This window comes from Vicugna pacos, chromosome 14 (genome assembly GCF_048564905.1).
Source record: "Vicugna pacos chromosome 14, VicPac4, whole genome shotgun sequence".
In the NCBI taxonomy this organism is placed as follows: Eukaryota; Metazoa; Chordata; class Mammalia; order Artiodactyla; family Camelidae; genus Vicugna; species Vicugna pacos.
In genome coordinates, this window is record NC_133000.1 from 13,676,145 (window position 1) to 13,701,069 (window position 24,925).

Here is a 24,925-nt window from a genome sequence, read left to right on the forward strand (position 1 = left end):
AAGTAGACTATGTATTGCATTTTGTTTTATTGTGAATTTTGTTGGGTGGTGGTATATTAATTTATATATAGATAATTGGTAGGTGAGGTATCACAGCACCAGGAAACCAAGTAATAGAATAGTCCTATTGTAGTTAATTTCTCTGCAGATAAAATATATTAAATAAAACCAAACTAATTGTAATACCATTCATTGTTGCATGAACATGGCACAGTCCAGATTGGTGTAGAATTGTATCCAAGAGAATGTAGGTGCTACCAGCAGGACCTTCAGATGCTGCAGAAAGACCGTGTGATTTAGAGTTGGAATCAGTTTCTGGCTCTGCCAGCTACCAATTGTGTGACTTAGGGTTATATTGTTTAATCTCACTGAACATTTTACCTCACCAAGTTTTTAGGGTCAAATGAGATAAGTATAAGTGCTTTATTGTTATTATCAAGTACCTGGTTATTATAGTAATTTTAGGCATAGGTTCTCAGAAGAGTATTATATGTATAAGACTCTAGTAAAGTTTCAACTAAAAGTTTTGTTGTCAAGGAAAAAGTAACTTTGACTTTAGGGTTTGAATTTAGCTTAACTTTTAATATCTGAAAGATGTTTTGTTCAATTTTAATGCATTTAAACTTGGTTTTTAGACATGATTCTTGAGAAACTATGTATTAGTTTTTGGATGGACATCATCACCCATGAAGTTCCTAATATACCGTAGGTCATTGTTCTTTAATTATAAACATAATCCTTTGACCTTGGGAGGATAATTTTCAGTGTAATTACACAAAAATAAGACTAGATGCATGCCATACTCTTGGTCAGAAAATAGGACTTTGGGTTAGGTTAAAATTAAAGTTGATGTAGAGGCACTTCTGCAAGTATTTGGTCAATGCTCTGGTGGCTTTAATAAATTTGCAGATATGTTTTTGAAAGGCAGGAAGTCAGCCAAAGTAGTTTTATCTTAAAGATGGAATCAAGATAACAGTAGTTTGAAGATAGTAGAACATCTTCATTTTCTTTATCTTCTTTTGCCAATTTTTAAGGTAAAGTATTATTTGTAGAGACCAGGAAAGGAGAGTTACTGATATATGTGCCTAGGTACATATTATTATATATGAGAGTAGAGATTATGTATCATGTACCTAACACAATGCCTGAAGAATGGTAGCCACTCAGTAAATGTTTGAATGACAGACATGAATGAATGGACAATGAATGGCTGGACAGATATAGGAGGGAGATGGTGTACCCTTGTAGCCTAGCAAATTCATGAGTTTTTATATGTCAAGTTTGGGAGGTATTCATTTATATTGGGGTAAAGGTAACATATATTTTTTGAGGCTTGTTGAAGTTTAAGTTATCCTAAATGGTTCTGTGAACTTGGGCAGTTCTGTATTAGTCTGTAATCAGTGAATCAATGAATATTTAAGTGTCCAGTGGTTAAATATTTTGTGCTCAATGCTGAAGAAGAAATATGACATCATCCTTGCCTTCAGTGTATTCCAACACATGAAACAATAGCAAACAGTACAAGATGGTGTATTTTTTTAAAAAATGTATTAAAAAGAAATAACAAAGTTGACTGTCTTAACCATTTCTAAGTGTAGCATTCAGTAGTGTTAAGTATATTCACATCCTTGTGCAAGATGTTATGTATTTAAATTGGAAACAGTGTGAGAAGATAAATGCTGTAGGACAGTGGTATCCGAAATGTATTTCATGAAACCACTCCAAATCCAGTTTTATTTGAGGAAAAGTTATGTTTATGTTTTTATTTATTTAAGTTTAAAAACTACCAGTATTATAATTTAGAGAGGGAAGAGGGTAATTATTCAAGGCCAGAGTAATCAGGGAATGCTTCATGGCAGAAGAGGAAGACATAAACTGGGCCTTAAAGAATGGTTAGGAATTGGATGAAATGTGGGCAGGGAAAAAAAGAAAAGCGTTCTACTTGAGGGAACCAGTCACAGCTCAGAGGAGAGACTGAACAATGCCTGTTTCTAGATCCATAAAAAGACCTGCATTATTAGAATTTATTTATGTTGGGGGTGAATGTGTGAGAGGCAACATAGTGTAATGTAGTGTTTCTCAGACTGTGTTCTAAATACCATGAATGTTGCAGAGGAGGAAGGGATAGGAAATTCATGTTTTTTTCCTGCAAGGCCCCAGTAACATTTGAATGCCACCATGTATTCAAAATCTTATAGAGGTTATATCCAACATACTTTAATTTTATTTGAAAAGAGGAAGTTTTCTCCATCTGGAACCATTGTTTCTTGGACACCAATTTGAAAAATACATATGCCAGTTACATACACAATTTCATGCCTTAATCAAGAAATTTAATATACCAGATGTCCCCCTGCTCCCACTGTATGATGATTAGATTATAATCACAATGACTATGTGAATGTGCTTTTAAATTTATTCAACAAATATGGAGTATTTACTGTAATCGATTCTTGATTGAGTTATACAAATGTAAGGAAAAGGTTATAGAAGCATAGAATATTACACGCATATAACCCTCTACATCCTTGCTAGTCTAAGTATGGAGCGTGGATGTTAGCATCTCCTAGCCTGCATTCTTGTTAGAAATGTGAAACCTTATATATAGTCTTTATTCCAGACCTACTGAACCAAAACCTGCATTTAATAAGGATCTCCAAGTGATTCATATGCATGTTAAAATTTGTCATATGCTATTCTACATCATACCCAGCAAAACTCCATTCTGTCCTTTCTTGAACACTGTTAGTGGCAGAGAATTTGATATCTTTGATTTCAAACAGGGTTTACCCTCATGAAACTTCCACTTTTTGGTTATGGTTTTATCTTAAAAGTCTTAAAGCATTATACGGAATGTGCTTAATATTGCAAATGAGAGTCATTGATAAGTAAAAGATAAGCTTATGTTTATCTGAGTCCCTAACAAAATGTGTCGCCTAGAATTGATCATAGTACTACTCCTAGAGTGACTTGGCCAGAGATTTGAATGGAAGTTACTGAAGTTACTTCATCCTACCTGTAGAGCATTTGAGAGCTCTCTTCCACTGTGTTCTACTGCCTCTGCTGCTGTTGTTTTTGTACTCCTCTTGCCAAGCAGTTTCTTTAAGTAACTATCCTTCTTAATTTTTCGTGTTGGACTATTGAATTTTGCTAAGTTCAGAATAGGCCTAGTGTTTCCCTGGAACCGGCTGTTGGAGCCCTTCCCCCTGTTTACCTAGTCACTTGGTTAGATACTTTGATTACAGGCATAGGTTACATAGTAGTAATCACCTGTTATTTTGCCTTCCTCTTTAAGAAGTTTCTAAAAAATAATATCTATTAATTTGTAATATCTAGTTATGTCACATCATTGGAATTGAACTGTAGGGTCTCTTTTAAGAAATTAAATACCTTAGTTAGTTGCATAAATATAGATGTTCGTTGTAAAAATTAAGACAATGCAGAAATGTACAAAGAATTGAAAAATCCATTTTTCTTTCTGTCTAATCCTACTTTTGCAAAGTTAACCTCTGTTTAGTTCATGTATCATTCTAAACTTTTTTTAATAAATAAAAGGAATATGCTGTACGTGTCAATTAAAAACAAGAAAGGATATACTGTTCTGAAAATTGCCTTTTTACTCAGAAAAATTAAGTTAATCTCTAGACTTTAATATAATCAATATGTTTTTGACTTTAGGGAAGAAATCCTTTTTTTTTGGAGCCAGCAATAATTATTACAATTACTGATGGGAGCAAGCTGACTACTACCAGTGGAGTCCAAGATGAGGTAAGTTATGTTTATATCAGAACAGATTATACAATTGCAGTTGAAAAATCTTTACTTGTATATGCACTGTAGGATATTGAACACCTTAAATAGGTTCTCTCTTTGATTATTTGATGCAGTTTTGAGTCATCTGTCTCCTGGGACTCATTTACTTTCTCTGTTGTTGGTAGCAGTGGTCTCCAAATTCTCTTGAATAGGAATCCCTTCTGTGAAAAGGTTTAGAGCCTACCCACCCATCCCAATTATATGTACTTTTGTACTTATGGGAGGGTTGCAGTGTCAGTTCATGTAGTAAATTTAGTAAAATGAGTTCTTATTTTCGGGTTTAAAAAATGGAGAAAGCATTCTAAATCATTTTGTCCCATATATAAGTGGATTGTCTTGTGTACTCCACTGTGGAGACTGCTAGACTAGAGTACAGCAAAGCCAAGAGGAGGTTAGGACTAGGAAAAGTGCAGATTTTGGGACACTTTAATTCTAAGTCAAGTACAGATAAGTAGTAATTTTATAGCTAACCTCACTTATTCTCTACTAGCATGTATTATACAGAGTTGGTTGTGTGTGGTGTGATAGGGTGAATGCAATAGATTTATTTTAACTTTAAATGTCTTTTACTATGGTATTTGAACTACTCTTGAACGTTATATTTGTTTATTAAAATATATTGATATAGAAAGGAGATGGTTTAGTCTACTCTCTTTACTGCTTATATTTGATTTAGAAACTTAATTTTAATTCTCACTTGATTTACGAAGGATTTGATTAAGTAAGAAAAGTGTAGTTCAGTTGTTTTTAGAAATACTTTCATTGTGACAGTTTGGAATGCAAATTGGGTATGGAGTCAGACTTGTAGGTTCTAGTCTTTGTTCAACTACTTTCTAGTAGTGAACTTGGTAGCAGTTATTTAACTTCCCTGAATCTCTATCCTTGTCCATGAAATGATGATAATTCTTTCTTTACCTCATAGGGTTGTTGGAAGGCTGAAATGAATAATGTATATGAAAGTGCTTGGTAGAAAAGAACATTGTATAGTTGTATTGTGAAGCATTGGACCTGGTAAAGAATTGGGCTTCCTGATCTTCACTTGGGGGAAGAGAGCCAGAGTTGTTTTGTGTGAACAGTTGATGTTAAATGAAATTTAGGATATAATTCATGGAGAAACAGTTGAAAAATTGGGTAGATTAAAATTCATAATTAATTTGTAGTCTAGATTTAATTAGTAGCCTTGGAATGCTCCATAGCTGAACTTAGTCAGTTTTGGGGCTTTTTTGACCTTAGTTGAAATGCATAGCCAGTTATAGCCTGCCACTAGCAGGAACAGATGGACATTGATTATATAATATACATGAACAAGCAATAAAAATATTGCTTTATTTTAAATTTGAAGCTCTCAAGTTGATTTTTTCCACTTTACCTTGCTTTTGAAAAACTTGAGTGAGAGAAAGATTGCAGTATTGATAACCAAGTCAGAAATAATAATGACTTTGATTTGTAGTTACGGTTGAAAAGGTATTTCTGTTCTTTTGTGAAATATTCCTGCATGTGAGATTATCCATTCAAGATGTTCTTTCTAGCCTCCTTTGTAGAAATGCCCTTTGGGGTACAAGATATTTTGTTTCCATATATCTGGATCTACTTTGTAATGTTTGTTTTGTAGGACCTCTTCTAGCTTTAAAACTCCATCTTGAAATATAGATGGATGTTTTAATTGCTTACCTGTCTTCCTAAGTCCTTGGGAAGGATGTTGGAGAAATAGAACTGTATGTTCCTAAGAACCTAAAATTCCTTGCTAGTAAGGTTGAAAAGATTTTCCTGTGGGCCGGGATCTTACCTTTTAGTTCTCTTTTATCTACTACAATATTTAGTACAGTACTGAGAACAGAGCTTACATTAAAAAATATATTGATTATAGATATTATTGTAATGAATCTGGCAGTCATCAAGATCAAAATTGATTACTACTACTTTCCTGAGGCAGAATATTCATTTGTTTTAAGACAGAGGTTTATGTTGGATATGCAGTTGGAACATAGGTCTGTGAGTTGTTTTGAGTTTCAAGTTTAGGAATATCTTTGATCCTCTGCATGTTTGGTTCTTAATGTGCCAACAAAACTCATTTTGTGGGCCAGAAAATGTGCCCTACATGTGTATATTCTGGAAGCTTAATTTTTGCTAAAATGTTGTGAAATACTGGTCTCTTCTAGCTCAAATAATTATGTGATTCATTTTGAGGAGCCTTATCAATTTATAAAAAGCATAAGGATGCTTTTTGGCTTGTTCTCTGTGTGTGTGTGTGTGTGTGTGTGTGCGCACATGTGTGGTACATATGAGTTATATTGTCATAATTTATAGTAAGGAATAAACAGAATTTTGCCTTTATGTCTCTTTCTCTTCGGTTCTCTTAACCTTTGCCTTTGATTCTGATTCTTTTTTAAGATTTATTGAATGAGTGATTGTGTTGGTAATTTCCACATTAGGTATGTGTGTATAATTCTTAGTTGGCTCTGGCTGCTTTTGATGTGACCTGTTACTGTTTATGGAGTTGTGTCTCCCACCCATATAATACCCTTTGCTCAAGAGTTATCTCACATGGTATATTTGTCTGTTCTGATAGTGCTATTTTTCAGATGTAAGTGTTCCTCCTGCTTTGAAATCATCCTTATGACATATACGGAAACAGAACTCATCTGGCATTACTTTTTATTTTATAAATGAGGGAATTAAGATCCAGGGAGGCTAAGTGATTTGCTCAAGGTTATAACATTTATTATTGCCAAATCTGGATTAGAATTGATCTAAATTCCAAAGACATCCCAGCCCTTAAAGACCAGTGCTTTTTCCCTGTTATCTACTACTTTTCTGTTTGTTCCTGTTTTTGTGTGTTGTTGAAATTTATGTTCTATTTACCTGATTTCCTATTGGTCTGTTTTCAGCTTTCTATATAGTTGTGACATAGGTATTATATTCTTATTCACTTAGTGTCCCTTGAATGACTATTATGACCAGGGTATTTTTAGGCAGTGAAGATGACAAAGATGAATAGGGTGGATTTCTGGTTCTCAAGTTCACACATAGTCTAATGGAATAGGGGGATCGCCTATTAAGTGGTTTTATGAATGATAAAATACAGATACACACTAAGTGTATTGGAGCACTAAAGAGGGAGGGGAGGGTTAATATTAACCTGTCTTGTGCGTGTGCCAAATCCTGTGTAATGTGAATTTTTAGTCTTTTAAAAATTTTGATTAAATTCAAGGATCTTGTGGATGATTTGGTATATGATGTGGCTCATAGCTTGTATCTGTAAAAGTTATAAAGAAACCTGGTGCAAAGTTGTTTTGAGCCTAGAAAACAGTAAATGGAAAAACTTGGTGCCGTAGTGCCTCTTGATTTGGCTAAGTTTGTACAGGCCAGAATGATCTCATTTCTCATAACTTGTTTGTCAAAATAATACAGGGATACCATTTCCTCTGTGATGGCTCATCGTTTAGCAGTGTATTAGGAGTTAGAAGAGAAACAGCTTTGTATTACAGACTTACAGACACAAATTCTGAGCTGGCTACAGTCATTTTACCTTAATTTATGATTTTAATTACCTTTTTTGGCTTCATTTAATAAAAGTCCAGGCCATTGTTTGAGTTGTTCATGAGTGTGTTTCTAGTTTAGTGTTTTTGGATGACCCTGGAGGACTATTGATGAGTGCTTATGATGGAAGAGTATCTATGTATTATTTTTCCTTTTTAAATGTAGCTATTTGATAAAACTGATTGTTTGGAGTATTTTTACTCATGAGGTACAAGTTAGATGGGACTTTGAATTCTGCTACACAAGAAATGTATATTTCTTACTCCTATAGTAGTAATCTTTGATGTTGTTAAGCATATTTGTGGCCAGATAATCACAGTACCATTCGTCACGTTCTGTGTCATGCTTTGGTAGAATCACAATTTATAATTAGAATTATTGAGAAAATTTTTTCTGGTTTTTATTGCCTGCAAAGACTTTCTCTAGTACTCTTTTGCAATGGAAAACTATTCTGTGCTATGATTCCTGGAACACATGGCTAACTATATTGCTCAATAAAGTAGCCAGAAGAAATCCTGCCAGTACCTTCTTGGTGATGAATGACATTCCAGGATCGTGTAGCAGTTATTTTTTTCTTCCTTGAAAGTGCTAATAGTAGTGTTATCTTTCAAATATTGAGATTTGCTGAAGACTCTTTCTGTATCTTTTTATCAATGTTATGCTTGCCTTGGAGGCTAACATTTTAGAGAAGATATTTGCAGTCAAAAAAACCTGTTGGCTTTTGACATTAAAAGCTTTGCCTTCTTCTGAGCTTTCCCAGCTTTTTAAGGCAACCAGGACAACTACTTTTATAACTTCTTGGCAGATGTTCAGAAAGGGCTTGTGTTTGTAGAAGGAGAATATGTGAGTAACCTCAACTATGTGTTCAAGTGGCTGTAGATTGGGATCTTATCTTTCAACTTGTCGATTCTCAGAAGTTGATGCAGAGATCCCATCTGTCTTTGAGATGTGGATCGGTATTAGTAGTTTTTCTGGGTCGCTCTGGGCAATGTAAATAGTTTTACCTTTCATAAGGATAGTCTCTAATTAGGATCTATAATTACAGTTTATATTTAACTCTTCATGATTTGTACTGATTAAAAGACAGTCCAGAATTTTAAATCTGTTTCTAGTATCCGAAATAATTCCGAAAACACATCTCGCCCTCCAAAAATGTTATTTCACTAAAAATATGTACCAAAAGCTGTCAAACCTATTTTAATTGTGTCAGTAAGGATTTTTAAACAGCTATTTTAAATAGTTGTTTCCCAGTACACTTAGAATTTGGGGGGACATTTTCTTTATTTTTTCTTTATTAAAAAGACCTCTAAGGAATCTTGAGGACTGTCATGGAAGTATGACAGAATGTATTAAACAGATCTGTGTAATGCATTTCTGAGTTTTCATGTTTATCCCTTAGTAGTGGTGCCTCTTCATATCACTATTACTAGGGGCTCAGTAGCACTGTCAAGATTAGCTCTTGTCTTACTCATTTTTTAATTTTTTTAATTTTTTTTATGGGGGAGATGATCAGATTTGACTTTTTATTTATTTTTGTAGAGGAGGTACTGGGAAATGAACCCAGGACCTTGTGTATGCTAGGCATATATGCTCTATCCCTTGAGCTGTACGCTCCCCATTCATTTGTGATTCGAGTGTTTTAAACATGTGTATAACATTATTGTGTATGTTAATCTATCAATTCAACTTTCCAAGAACATTTAATTAGAATTTGTTGGGTGTAGATCATTTGAGTTTTCTTTTTTACCTGTATCTTTGGCTCTGTTCTCTCAGCCCCTGGTTTTATTACTTCTGATATGCTGTAGAAATGTGTGTATCTGCAATTGTCAGTATTTGAAAACATGTAATTATAATAAAATGCATAATTAAAAGAAGATGATGTATTTCAATTTAATACCTATAGCAATTCACATTTGCAGTAGTCTTTTTGAATATACCTTTTTTTAAGGTCATGTGCAAAGAAAAACTCTTAAGGATTGCCTCTAGACAAAACACTACAGTAGAATAAAAAGAAATGCTGGTTGATCCCTCTTTAGTGAAGCTGTGTGGCTGCAGTTACTAATTTATTGTCTAGAATCCTCTGGTAAGATGTATCAAAATAGTTTTTATCAGAAGGTGAAACAACTTTACCTTGTGTTTATTAGCCTGTCAGTATCAGTAAGCAGTAAGATGTAAGGAAATGAAAGGAAAATTTCATTTAGAGATGTTTCTGTTGCTCTTCTGATTCTAGCTCTTTCATATATAAATGCCTGTGATATTTAGAAAAGTAGTTTTCAAATGGCTACATCAAAATCACCTGGGTATTTTATAAAATATACATGCTTTAGCTGTAATTCTGGAAATTTTGGGTTAGTTGATTTGGGCAGGGACCTGGGAATCTGTATGTTTGAAAGTATTCCAGTTGGTTCTGATGCACAATCAGATTTGGAATTTGTAGTTTTAGAACACAGCTTAACTACAAACGTATATATTTTTAAACTACAAAAAATACATGTAAAAATGAACAACTTAATACAAGGTCAACCTTATGTTTTGTTTAACATAAAAATCAATTCTTGACCTTAAAATTGTTAAACTTGGGAATGGGTTTCCAGGGGATATGAAATAGGTCATCTGTGAATTTTCTGTGTTGTGTTTGATGTGGCTTAGTATCAGTTGTTGGATAGCTCTGAAATATTAACTTCTGTGCCGACTGCAGTCAAAACTAGTCAATCTGCATATGGTGTGCTGTATTGAGAAGGACTCTCAGACCCTGAGAATGAGATGGGGTAGAGGAGGAGAGGGTACAAAGGAGGGAGTAATTAATTTATGTTATCTGTCATGTGCCTGTTATATCTGGCTTAGGAGTTTTTATCCAAAGGACTCCATAGTATTGTGTTACCCTTATTACACCTTAATCCCTGACTTGGATATTCATAACTAGCATTATTAAAATATATATGAAAATATAAAGAATCAGTGATAGTTACACTTAATTTTTACTTCCAAGGAAGTTGCTGCTAAAATACCCTTCCATAATGAATTGTTCCAATTTTGAATGCTTAAAGTATATTTTAGATTAATTCAGCCATGATTTTTCTTGTGATGCATAGTGACTTTGGTTGCATACAAGAATAATGACATATTATACGTTTATATTTAGTACTATGGCTATATTCTGAGTAGTACAGACGCAAAGATCGAATTAGCAAGGCTTTTGCCCTTGGGAAACATATGGTCTCTAAGGATGGGAAAGTAAATAAGCATTTTAACACTCTTGAGATAAATCTTGTGGCAGAAATAAAGAGAGAAGCTAAGTTTTAAGGAATGAGTAAGGAATTGAGCTGTGACATTTCAGGAAGAGGAAACAGTCTATAAAAACATGATGGCATGAAAACAGTGTATTGGAGGCTATAAATTATATGACTATGGTAAGTGTAGGTAAGAGGAGTGGATGCTTGAAATCTGGGTAGAGGCCAGATGATACCACCCTAAGGGGACTGGACATTATTCTGTTGACATTTGCAGATGAGGTATTGAAGATGTTAAGCAGGTGAGTCACATGATCGGATATGCATTTTAGTAAGCTTACTCTGCCAGCAATAAGAAAGAAGATAGATTTGAAGGATAGTAAACTGTGAAGAATTAGCATCCTACATGCAACAACCCAGGAAAAACATGGGATGTGCTAAAACTAAGTCAGTGCTGGATAGGAAGGCAGAAATCTGAGAGATTCAATAGGTATGCTAGGCGGGTCCTGAAGATGATAAGGGAGAAGAAAAGAACAAAGTGTTTGACAGAAGTTCTGAACCCAGGGTCCGGGCTTGGGCTTCAGAGGGTTCTGTGAGTTCCCTGAAATCTTATCCAGACATTGTCTAGTTGTGTGTACATTTTTCTGGGGGACAGCGGTCTGTAGCTTTAATTATATTCTCAGACAAATCAAAACAAACCAAAAAAAAAAAGAAAGCCATGGTCTAGTAGTATTTGAGGTTTCCAGCTTGAGAATCTGTGTTGATGTTGGTAGTGTTAACTGAAATGGGGATATTAGATAAGTAGTAGAAAGAAATATAAAATATAAAATAAAAAGTAGTAGAAAGAAAAAATAAAAAAATATAAAAAAGGTATTACTATGTTTAGGGCACTAATGTATTAAAGGATTTAAGAGTCAACCTTTAAATAATCACCTTAAGGACGTTTTCTTACCTTTTTCATTATGTCTTAGGAAAAGTGTTTTGTATTTAAAAATAGAGTTTAAATAAACAGAACCTCTGGATTTTGATAGAATTTTTATTTTGAAGCATGTTGAATAAATAAATGTTAAGTCATCGTATTATTTGTCAGATTTTTAAGGTTTTTGTTTTTGGTTAAGAGCATAGTGTGAACATATTAAAATGCTTATTTTAAACAAGCATGAACATTGAATTCAGACTGCTAGGACAAGAGTACTGTGTGCAGGGAGTATATCCTGTAGTATTGTCAAGTCACTTAAAGAGGACGTAGGCTTAATTCCTTTCCTGTTCATGGGTATATAATTTAAGAACAGTAGTAGATTGGCTTTGACTGCATTGGCAGTTTTCTGCCAATTAAACTCAGGTCGAGTCAGCCTGTTAGGTGTATTTCATGCCTAAGACAGCTTACAGTTTGAGAGCATGAAACAGCTGAACACATGGCTCCTGATGAGGCACACTCACCTACACCCTACGCTGTTAGTCTTTTAAGGATACCCTCATTATGTTATTTAGCTGTGTTCCATAAATAGTTATTTTGCATAACGTCCACTTTGAATTGTTCTCTTCAGATGTAATATAGTAGATTTAAAAAAAAATTTCAGTTTTGTCTATTAGGAATAAATGTTGTGCAGTGACTGGAACGATATTGAAACTATGATCTTTAATCAAGGCAAGGCTACATTTTGATCTAGACAAGGCTGTTTTTGGTATATTTTTCCCCACGCTCTGTCTTTTCAGGTTGAATTACTGATTTTTCCCCCTTTGTTTTGTTTGTTGTGGTTTTGATGTTTTTTTTCCTTTCAGCTAAAGGAGCAGCCCAGTGGTTTTCAAGAAGTGCCAAAGTGCACTGACTGTCTCATGATGACTGGTGCCTCAGGGAGGGTCATGATTCCTGGATACAGGATCGACCTGATCCTGGATGTCACTTCAAGCAGTCAGATCGTGGGGAAAAGCCTTGTCTAATGGCTAGCCTTCCTCAAAAGTCTGATGCTAGTCATCTCGGAAGGCCTCAGAAAAAGCCTTAAAGGTGAGCAGAGTAGAGTGTAGTTCTCTCTGGGGGCTGTGACTTTTTGTTGGAGAGTATGATTCAACATAGAATGACAACAACCCTAACCTGTCAAATCCAGGTTTGATTGGTAAATTAACTTTAGTTTATAAATTTATTGATTATGATGATGATGAGACCCCAAGTTTTGAGTTATTAGAAGCCACCCTCCTAACCTTAAGATCTATAAAGGGAGGATTGTGGTATTTCCTGGGCCCTTCAGAACCTTAGATTAGTGTCTGTTGCCTTAAATGGAAACAGCTTACTATAAACAACTAAGACACACTTTAGTTACAAAATTGCATTATGTTAAAATACAGACACATTAAAAAAATTTAGTGAGATATTCATTCTCTTAGTTTATATGTTTATCATATATTGATGGTATATCAGGCAATTGGGCTTCAGGATTTAGAAGGACAAATTGGCAGTTGATTTGTCTGTTATAGTGATTTAAAAAAAAAACATAGCCACCTTTGAAGCAGTTTGGATTTATGTAACTCATATTTTATTGAATTCAATTTGAAGAATATTAGTACTACCTGAATCATTTGAATAACATATTTAGCCCCATAGAAAGATTCTTAAAGATGTTTTGAGCATTTGTGTTTGGAAAAGGTTTAATTCTAGGCCTCTTTCTCTGTGCTTTGAAGCACTTACAGAACCTAATTGTTCATACAATATATTTTTTTTAAATTGAATTACAGTGTGTCAATTTCTGATGTACAGCACAATGTCCCAGTCATGCATATACCAACATAAATTCATTTTCATATTTTTCATTAAAGGTTACTACAAGATTATTATATAATCTTGATTGCTAATTTTTCAAATAAACTCTAAAACTTGTTTGTCTTAAGACTTGCTAGGATTTTTTGTTTAAAAAACTTTTTTTTAATTGAGTCCTTTATATTAGTAAAAAATAATATGGGTAACCACTATCCATGTATGTATATTTCTGCATTTAGAAATTACGTATATCACTACTGTTTTAATATTAGAAAACACACAAAAATATAAATTTTAAAAAATGAGATTAAAAAAACATATGAAGGAAGTCCTGATATCCACCCTTGCCACCCCCATGCATTGTGATGTATCTTGGGTTGGCAAACTTTTTAAAGGGCCAGATAGTAAATATTTTTCTAGGCTTTTCAGCTTATATGGCCTCTGTTGGAACTTCTCAATTCCACTGCTGTAGGGTAAAAGTGAAGAAGTTAAACAAATGAGCATGGCTGTCTTTAATAAAGTTTTATTTACCGAAACAAACTGCTGGATTTTGCTGGAGGGTCATAGCTGACCCCTAGAGTATACCCTGTTGTGTACAGACCATGCCTTAGACCTTACAGTTGTGTTATACTACGTCTGTTAGGTCTTTTCACCATCAGTGTCAGAGTACAGCTTATCTTTTTAATGAAATGAGCAGAAGAATATTAGTAGTCAGAATGTATTCAGTTCAATTGAACAGGTACTTAATTGATGTTCAGACACAAGGGTAGGTGTAGGATGAGTCTGGTAAGAGAGATAGGTAAACAGTTGTGGCAGGTGTAAGAAATAAAATGATTACAGAACAAGCTGCTGAGGAAATGAGGCTGGTGCTGGAAAATGATATCTCAAGTTGGACTTTGAAAAACTAATGTAAGTTTGGAAAGTAGATGAGCTCAAATCCATAAAGGTGATAGAGAGCATGGAAGAACCATATATACCTCAGTGCTGATTGTTGGCAGAATATTCAAGAAGGAAGCAGCGGAAAATGAGACTGGACAGATGGGCACGGCCCATAATGTGTGCTCTGTCAAGGAACTTGGACTTGGCCTCGTAAGTTCATGGTAACTATTGAAGAGATTTTAGTAGAGGAAAAGATAACTAGATTTGGATTTTAGAAAGATAGTGGCAATAGTGGCAGTAGTGTGGAATATGCAAGGAGTAAACATTTTTAGCAACTTTTTTTTTAAACTTCCTTATAAAAGGGGACAAATTGTTTGTGGGTCATATTATATTAGACATAAAATAAAGAAACTTGGAATACCATTTAGCAACAAAAATGAGTGAACTACTGACATGCTACAGCGTAGATGAACCTCCAAAATATTAAATGTTGTATGATTCCATTTTTATGTAATGTCCATAAAGGTTGGTTGTTGCTTAGAAGTGGACTGGGGCCTGACTGCAAATGGGCATGAGGGATCTTTTTAGGGTGTTGAAATGTTCTAAAACTAGATGGTGGTGATGATTGTAAATTTACTGAAAATAATTGAATTGGATGCTTTTTAAAATGGGTGAATTTTATGGTAGGTAATTATATCTCAGTAAAGTTGTTTAAAAATTTAAAAGACTTCACTTTTGAAATTTGTTGGAGTAAAACATATTGCTGATTGCCAGGTAATTGCTCTTTCCTCTGGATAAATACTGATCTTAAGCTGCTACAACAAAAAAAGTTGTTTTGCCCCCTAACTTAAAGGGTATACATTATAACTATATAACTGTGGGAACTACCAATTAAAATCTAGTTGTTATAAATTTTATAGGTTTCACCTTGACTTTAATAATTCCTTAGTTTTCCATTCCTTATTAAATATCTTATGCAATATTGGATAATATTCAAAAGCTAGAAGTAGCCTAAGCGAAATTTACTTGCTTTTTTTTCCCCAAGGAAATAATTACTAAAGAAAGAACCTGAAGTATGATGTTTTAATATTTATAAATTATTTTCTCATAATCTTAAAAATCATAGAAAATAAATAGAGATAAAACAATTGGAAAATGGTTAATTTTACTCAGTAAATATTTTTTGAGGGCCTACTATGTGCTAGACACTGTTTCTTAGAAACAGATTATGAAAGATTCTTCCTGTGTTTCTTTTATTCTTGGCTGCCAAAATTTATGAAGTTGAGTGTAGTCATTAAGAAAATATGTACAAAACTTAATTGTGTTACCTTTTCTTGTTTACAAGGTAATTTCACATCTCAGTTCCTAATTCTGTGAGAGTGAGGAAAATGAGTCTTAGTATAGCTGATTCCCAAGTAACAGGCAGAGCTAGGACTTGACCATTGTTTTTTCTTTTTACTTCAAGTCCATTGCTCTTTACAGTCTAGTGTGGGATTTAAAAAAAAAAAAAAAACCCCACAAATACCTCAAAACAAAACCCAGTACATTACTGCATAAGGATAGACATTTAAATGAGTGTATAAAATTGAGAGTCCAGAAACAAACCCTTGTATTTATGGGCAGTTGATTTTCAAAAAGGGAGGTAAGACAATTTAATTGGGGGAAGAATAATCTTTTCAACCAATGGTACTGAACAACTTAATATCCACATGCAAGAGAGTGAAGTTGGACTCCTACCTGACTCCATGTATAAAAATGAAATTGAAATAGGTGGGCAGCCTAAATGTGAGAGCTAAAACTCTTTGAAAGAGAAAACAGAGGTGTAAATCTTTATGACCTTGGCTTAATTAGGCAATGGTTTCTTAGACATGACACCAGAAGCATAACCAAAGGAAAATTAGATAAATTTGACTTCATCAAAATTATAAACATTTGTGCTTCAAAGAATACTATCAAGAAAAGACAGTAGTAAAAAAGGAGAAAATATTTGTAAATTATATATCTGATAAGGATCTAATATCTAGAATATAAAAAGAACTCTTACAACATAAAACTAAAAAGACAACCCAACGTAAAAAGTGGGCAAAGGGTTTGAAAAGATATTTCTCCAAAGAAGACATACAGATGGCCAATAAGCATGTGAAAAGATTTTCACAACCATCATTAGTCATTAGGGAAATGCAAACCAAACCGTAATGAGATACTATTTCATACCTGCTATAGTGGCTATAATAAAAAAGATGGATAATAATGTTGATGAGATTGTAGAGAATTGGGACCCTCATTTGCTGGTGTAAATGGAAAGCAATGTAGTTGCTATGGAAAATAGTTTGGCAGTTCTCAAGAAGTTAAACACAGTTATCCTGTGACCCCAAAATTCTGTTCCTTGATATGTACCCAAGAGAAGTGAAAACATTTCTGTGAAAAATGTTGTATCACCATTATAATAGCCAAAAAGTAGAAACAGTACAATGCCCATCAACTGATGAATGGATAAACAATTGTGGTATATCCAACAATGGAATATTATTCAGCCTTAAGAAGGATTAAAGTTCTGACATACACTGCAATGTGGATGAACCTTGAAAACAGGCTAAGTGAAAGAAGTCAGAAACAAAAGGCTGCTGACTTAATTATTCCATTTACATGAAATGTCTAGAATAGGCAATTCCATAGAAACAAATAGTGGTTGCTAGAGGTCAGGGGTAAGAGATGCTAATGGCTGTGGGGTTTCTTTTTTAGGTATGAAAATGTTCTGAAATTAGATAGTAATGATGGTTACACAACTCTGCCTCCCTGGTTCAGCCACTCTAAAGAAATGAAATAAAACAGATGGAAAAACTCCTATCTTTATCTCCATGCACTGTATCTCCTTCTCTAGTGACTTCCTTGATTTCCTTATTTACTTCCACAGCAAACTGAGAAGTTGTTTGTTATCTCCTTCACTTCTCTATCTCTTTTTCATTCCCTAGCCTATTAGAATCTGGTTTCTGATTCTACCTCTCTAATGAAGTCACTAATAACATCCTCGTCTTCCAAATTCAACTATTGGTTTTTAATTTTTCTTTTTCATGATGTTTTGCCAGCACTATTTTGAACACTCTTTACTAAAGTTTCTCTTGGCTTCTGGATTTATACTCTCTTGGCTTTCCTTTCACTTTCTGCTCTGTTTTAATCCTTGGCTTTAGTTTATTTGTTTTTTCCTTAACACTTGTGACTGGTTTAATCTTAGATTTTTTTTTTTTTTGCCTTTTTGTTTGACATACTCTTTTTGGGCATGTTACTCATTCCCAGGCTTCATCCATCAGTATATATGGATTTCCATCTATAACCAGATTCCCAAGGTTGGTTTTGCTAGCCTTTATCTTTTTTTTTTAACTTTATTGTTTTAAGTTTTTGATATGGCAAATATCAATAGATAGAATCCATTTAAAAGCTCTTTAGGGTTCTCAATTTTTAAGCCTTCAAATGAGTAAAAGCTGAGCACTGTGGCTCTTGGTGGGGTGTATGTGTACATAGATAGGTATTTTTTTTTAATTGAGGCATAATTGACATATAACATTGTATTAGTTTCAGGCATATAACACAGTGATTTAATATTTGTATACAGTGAAATGATCACCATAACATTGATCACTATACATACAAGAAAATTTTTTTCTTGTGATGAGAACTTTTAATATGTACTTTAATAGTAACTTTCAAATATATAATATTATTAACTGTGGTCACCGTGCTGTATGTGACATCCCCGGGACTTACTTCTCTTTTAACTGGAAGTTTGTATCTTTTGACCATCACCCCTTTGCCCACCCCTACCCACCCTTATCGTCCTGATTGAGTTTTGATGCTACTTAGGTATTTTCTCTTTTCCCCTTATCTCCTACTGTGGGATATCTGTTCTCCCTAACTGGGCATGAAAAGCCCTTTATGATTTGATTTCAACTTTTTCCGTGGTTTATTTGGTTTACACTGATTTTAAATGTTTCACTAACACTGAACTGTCCTCATTGTTCCCTGAGTACATGAAAGTCTTTTATTTGTCAGGGCCTATTCCGTAATTCTGGAATGTTTCCTGTCTCTTCCCACCTTTCTCTCCCCAAAACCTACTCGGTATTTGTTGAGACACTGGTGAAATGCTACCTCCTGTGAAGCTTTTAGGCATTTAGTTGCACTTTGTTCTCTGCACTTTTAGGACTTTCTTCTTGTCACTGTTACCGCAGTTTATATTCATTATCTTACTTGTTTACTCATCTTACTGCCAGTAGACTTTGTGCTGGGCTCCTGGCAGGCCCTTTCAGTTTGGAAACTCATATCCTTTAAGTTTCAGAAATGTTATTATTTGTTTGACATTTTTTTCCTTTCTGTGTCCTTTTTGTATATCAGACTTCTGAGTTGATCTGTTATCGTCATCACCATCATCATCATCATTATTTATTTTTCTCTCTTACTTCCATCTTTATCTTTATTCTTTCTTAGAGTTTTTCTTAACTGGGTTGGTAGAGGGCTTGGTTTTTGCTGAGGTTTGTATGTTTTTTTATTGAGATGAAATTCATATAAAATTAATCATTTTTCATGTGAACAAATAGTGACATTTAATACATCTTTTTAAGTAAAACTCTCATACTAGGCAGGAATATGAAGATGCTGTAACAGGGTGCATTGCTCTTCTCTAATCCCAAGCAGCAAATTCTAGGATAGGCAGATTTCTTTCATGTATCTTTTCCACCAGATAATTTCAGTTTGAGTATCCTTGGATTTTAAACAGTTCTTGAAACTAATCAGAAAAATAACTGAGGATTATTATGGTTGTTCATGGATAAAATCTTAGGGAGAGAAAGGAAGATAAAGGAATAAATATTGAGTTTTAGAATAATTCTTACATGTATTGGGAAGGGGGAAACTGAAGTGAATCTATAAGGGCCTGATACTAAGTTATATGGGTTTTTTTGTTGTTGTTGTTCATTATGAGTAAGAGCTAAGGCTATATTATATTTGAGAAAGGAGGTTTAAGAAATGATCAGTTTCACTGGGAATGTTAAAATATTATTTGAAGCTTTTTTCCATCTACATTATCTAAGCAAATCTGAATAATTGGGACCAGAATGGGACTTGATCCTGGAGCTGCCAGCTTTCTATTTATTAAATCACAAAGGCATTTAGCATTAGCTTCTGTCTTTCCCTGCCTTTAACATGCATACAGTGCCTCTTCGAACTGTATTTTCTGCCACAAAGCAAAACAAATTGACAAGCATCTAGTTGAACTTTCAAGGATTCTGAAAAGCTTCTGGAAGAATATGTTTTCTAGGCTATTAGTCCAACTGCTGTAATTGGGACAAAAGTAATAGTGGCTTAAGAAAATTAAAAGTTGTCTTTTTCTCTCACATCAAAGCCAGAGCTGGCTAGTGATCTGGGAGGTAGGGTGGTTCTACTCCAAGCTGTTGTCTAGGCCCCCAGGTTCTTTCTACTTTTTTGCTCTGTCTTTGTGTTTATTTGAATGGTTGACACAGGTTTTACAACACATCCTGGTTCAATACTACAACTAAATTTCATCCTATGGGAAGAAGTAAAGAATGTGGAGGGCAGGCAGCTTCCTAATATGAGGATGACCTAAAACTTGTATTTGGCAGTTTCAACCAGAGTCCATCAATTAGAACCTGGCCACACTTACTGCAAAGCGGAGTAGAAAATGTAATCTCTACTTGGGTGGCTTTGTGTCCAGCCAAAATTTGGGGATTTTGATGAGAAGGACAAAAGATTAGAATTTGAGGGTCAGTTTTTAGTTTCTGAAATAAAAGCGATGGTAAAGAAATTAATTATGCTTTAAAAGCTTTGGAAACTTCCTTACTTTATAGTTTGACAGCTTATTCTAAGTTTATGTATGTTTTTGCTCCAGACCTGGAATCATATCAAGTTCTGTGTATTCGGAAATGGTATATGGAAACCATAACCTGGGTGTTGTTAGAGGTGATCATTGCTGTTAAATTGGTCATTGTTTTCAGGCCTTTGCAATAGACAGAGTTAGCAAATACATTTTTTTTTTTCTTGGAAGAAAATATGAATTCATTCTAGTGTTTTCAATTCAGATTTAAAGTAAATATTTTAAAGGTACTGATCAGGGTGGAGATGTGGGTGGTGTATATAGCTCAGTGGTAGAGCTCATGCTTAGCATGCACAAGGTCCTGGGTTCAGTCCCATGAAAATAAACAAACAAACAAACCTAATTATCCCCCAAATAAATACATAGTACAAAAAATAATATATGTTCTAAAAAAATTTGTTTTAATAGGAAAAAAATTGTACTAATTAAAGAATGTAGATCCAGGTTTGATTCCTGGCTTTGCAACTAATTAGAATTGCAACTTAATTCTCTCTTGTTCTAAGCTTCAGTTTCTTCGTCTTTAAAATGGTAATTAATAACTGTATCTCATGATTGTAATGGTTAAATGAGATAATAAGTACTCAAGGAGTTTTGCTGTTTTATTATTCTCTTACCATATTACAAAAGGGCGAGACTCCTTTGGTGGAGGTTAGAGAAGACTTGCTCATACAGGTAACATTGGTGCTATCAGGAAAGACTGGGTGTTAATGGGATGCAGAGATTTAGTTAGAAAAAGAAAAATACCAGGGCAAGAGATTCACCAGTGGGTATGATCTGCATTAGTTAAAACTGGACCATAGGATTCTGTTTTGATCTTCAAAAGAAAGAAAAATTTTTTGCCCTTAGAGCATTTAGTGTAACATATAATTACATAGTAACCTATGTGCTTATTTGGTTAATGTCAGCCTGTCTTCCTGCCCCACAAGGACAAGGGCTATCCTATCTCACTTCTGCTTACTTTTGTAACCCCAGTGCCTGCACAGAGTAGTCACTCAGTTGATGCTTGTACCTTTCACAGCATTTAAAAATAGCACAAAATTTAGCATTTGATATGTACACATATTCTGAAATTATTTTGTTATCCCTAGCTCTACTATAGCTCAGGAACTATTAATTGACCTAATTTCTTTAAGATCAATAATGCTTACAGTACTTTAATATTCTGTAGATTTTTGCCATTTACTCATTATCTGACAGCATTAGTCCTTTGTAAATTTTTATTGAAAGAGAATTAATGAATGAATCTGGTGCTTCAGTCTGTTTTGATCTCAGCCATGTTGTGAAGTGTGTGCAAGTAATTTATTGCTAAGAGTTTCAAGTACTTCAAATATCTCATATAATGAAGTCACTCAGATGCTTTCATTTTTTATGTTGTCTTAAGTGGAAGAGAGTAAGGTATATTAGTTAGATTATTCTTCTAAAGATTAAGTCTAATACTCCCATGGGAGTGTGTGTGCATGTATGCACACGCACTTCTTTCATGTCTCATGGAAAGAATTGAGAATGAATATTCTCACCTGAATATATGGAGAGAATTTCTTAGAAAGGAGGCAGCATGGTATTGTATAAGGAACCAAACTCCAAATTAAAGGGCATATATATTTTAGAACCTTTTCTTCTCTTTCTTCCCTTTTTGTTTTTGCCATTAAGTATATGATACTCAGAATTTGAATTTGCTTATATTTCTTTTGTTATTGTCTCCCTTGTTTAGCCGTAATCTATATGTAATAAAACATCACAATTTCAAGTATAAAACTGGATGAGTTTCAACAAATGTAAACATTGTGTTATTAACAGCCCGATAAATGATGTAAAATAAAATATACCCATCATGCCAGAAAAGTTGTCTTCTTATGCCCTTTGCAGTTAATTTCTTTCATGTCCTCTGGAAACCATTGATAATGCTTTCTGTCACTCTGTGTGTATGTGTGCGTGTGCGTGCATGCACGTGCGTGTGTAGTTTTGCCTTTTGTAGAATGTCATATAAATGGAATCATTTAGTGTATAGTCTGTGTGTGGCTCTGTCACTTAGCATAATGCTTTTGAGGCTCATCTGCATTATTGTATCTGTCAGTAGTTTGCTCCTTTTTATTGTTGAGTAGTATTCCGTTATATATCTATATTACAGTTTGCTTATCCATTCACTGAGGTACAGCAATTGGGTTTTTTCCTTTTTTTTTTTATTTGGAGCATTGTGAATAAAATTATGTACATTGGCATGCAAGTACTTTTGTGGGCATATGTTTTCATTTCTCTTGAGTATATACCTGGGGTGTAATTGGTGGATCATATGGTAAGTCTGTATCTAACTCATAAGAAACTGCCAAACTGTTTATTAAAGTGGTGGTACTATCTTGCATTCTTACCAGAAAATGTATGAGAGTCCTAGTTGCTCTCCATCCTTCTAACACTTGAGTTTTTTTCGGTCTTAAATTTTAGACAGTTTAGTAGCTGTGCAGTGGTGTCTCATTTTGGTTTTAGTTTACATTCCCTAATGACTAATGATGTTCAACATCTTTACATGTGCTTATATGCCACCTGTATATCTTCTTTGGTGAAGTGAGTATTCTGGTTGTTTTGCCTATTTTGTACTGGGTGGTTTGTCCTGTTATCATTGAGTTACAAGAATCTTTCACATATCCTGGATGTAAGTTCTTTATTGGATACATGTTTTTCAAATATTTTCTCCCAGTCTATGGCTTACCTTTTCATTTTTTACAGTCTTTTAAAGAGCAAATGTTTTTATTTTTTTCTTTTATGATTTGTGCTTTTTGTGTCCTATTTGAGAAATCTTTTGCCTAACCTAATGCTACTAAGATTTTTCTCCTCTATTTTCTTTAAGGAGTTTTATAGTGTGCATTTTTACTTTTAGGGTCATGATTCCATTAGGATTTTTATATATGATGGGAGAAAAGTGTTGAGGTTCTTTTTTTTTTTTTTTGACATACTATCAACTAATTGAATCAGTACCATTTGTTGAAAAGATAATTCTTTCCCCATTGAATTGCTGTGACATCTTTGTTAAAAGTCGGTTGGCCGCATAGTTGAGTGTCTATTTCTGGACTTTCTATTCTGTTTTGTTGATCTCTGTGTCTGCCTATGTCTGCCAACACTGTGTCTACTACTATAGCTTTGTAAGTTTTTTTTTTTTTGTAAGTCTTGAAGTCAGTTTGTCTCCAACTTTTTTTTTTCAAACTTGTTTTGTATATTCTAGGCCTTTTGAGTTTCCATACAAATTTAGAATCAGCTTGTTTTACAAGAAAGCCTACTGAAATTTTGATTGTAATTACATTGAATCTCTAAGTTAATTTGGGGAAAATCTACATTTTACATTATTGGTTATTCTGATGTATGAGCATGGTATATTGCTCAGATTTTAAGTCTAAGTTTTCTCAGCAATGTTTGTAGTTTCCTTGTATAAGTTTTGCACATATATTTTGGTGCTTTTGTAAATTGTTTTCTTTTTAAATTTTCTGGTGGTTTTGTTTTTGTTTTTGTTTTTTACTTTCTGAGTTTTTATTTCTTTACTTTTAATTTCTGATTGTTGCTGGTACATAGAAATATATTTGATTTTTATATTTTGACCTTGAATTCTGTGACCTTCCTAAAATCACTAGTAGTTTTTTCCACAATTCTTGGAATTTTTTGCATACAAAATCATATTGTGTATGAATATAGACAGTTTTACTTCTTCTTTTCAGTATCTGTCTTTTTGTTCCTTTTTTTGCTTAATGTACGGGTAGAAGTGGTGAGAATAGACATCTTTGCCTTCCTTGTTCCTGATCGTGGGGGTTGAAGTGGGAGTGAAACCTTTCAGTATGTAAGTGTGATGTTAACTGTAGGTTTTTGTATATTTCTTTTATCAGGTTGTGGAAGTTCTCCTTTGTTACCAGTTTGCTGGGGTGTTTTTTGTTTGTTTTAAATCGTGAAGGAATATGGGATTTTGTCAATTTTGTATGCATATGCGGAGATTATCATGATTTTTCTCTTTTGATTTTGTTAATATAGTGAATTACATTGATTAATTTTTAATGTTAGACCAGCCTTGTTTATATACATACCTACCCTTGTTATATATTTTATATATGAGGAAACTAATGTACAAAAAGTAGTGATGTAAGTAAGCAGACATAGGAACTCAGAAAGCAGCAATCTGAAATCAATTACTCTTCAGTTGAGAAAATCTATTTTAGTAGTGTGGCAGTGTATGGCACAGTGTAAACATTAGATGAGAATCAGATATGTAACAAGGATGTAGCAAAGTGGGAGAATGTGGGTTTAAATCTTTTTCTAGAACCTGCAGTTACTTAGATTTATCAATCTCTTTATGTCAGGGTTTCCTTACCCTCCTGCCACCTCTGAAGGATAATTCTATATTTCTTTGGTTCTAGGAAATACTATCTCTCCTGTCCCTACCCTCTTCAGCATTTCTGAAATCAGGAGAACTTTGTTAAAGCTGGATGGTATGGACTGGTAGCGGGTCCTACTTGTGTCTGTTGATATTGACACATGGGTGTCAGTCATTTTGTTTTCACTAGAGCTGAACTGTTTGCTTTATTAGCACCTCATGTCAGGGGAAAATTTTATATTCTATATAAAAGAGTTAAAATATTTCAATTTAAATAACATGAACACTTGGCTAATAATTACCTTCACACGAGGGAAAAATTATGTTTACACGAGGGCTATTAATAAAGACAAGACTTCCCTTTCCATTCTCATTTCCCTTTCACAGAAGCTTTTAATTGCTTGCATTTTTGTTGTCTTGGTTATTTACATATGTCAAATTTTAAAAAATTTTTAAATTTTGGAACTTTTAACCATACACTA

General features: G+C 33.9%; 1 protein-coding gene across 6 annotated transcripts in view; it reads left to right on the forward strand.

Moving 5' to 3' along the window:
- INTS6 (integrator complex subunit 6) overlaps nt 1-24,925 on the forward strand; it is an 82,246-nt gene that overhangs the window by 16,968 nt on the left and 40,353 nt on the right. For 5 of the 6 annotated variants that reach the window (XM_072976188.1, XM_072976190.1, XM_072976191.1 and 2 more), the window contains one exon: nt 3,679-3,768. In XM_072976188.1, the coding sequence (XP_072832289.1) occupies nt 3,679-3,768 (90 nt within the window). Of the gene's footprint in view, nt 1-3,678; nt 3,769-12,365; nt 12,589-24,925 lie in introns of those variants that run through there. The other variant, XM_031684575.2, reaches the window with a different exon arrangement.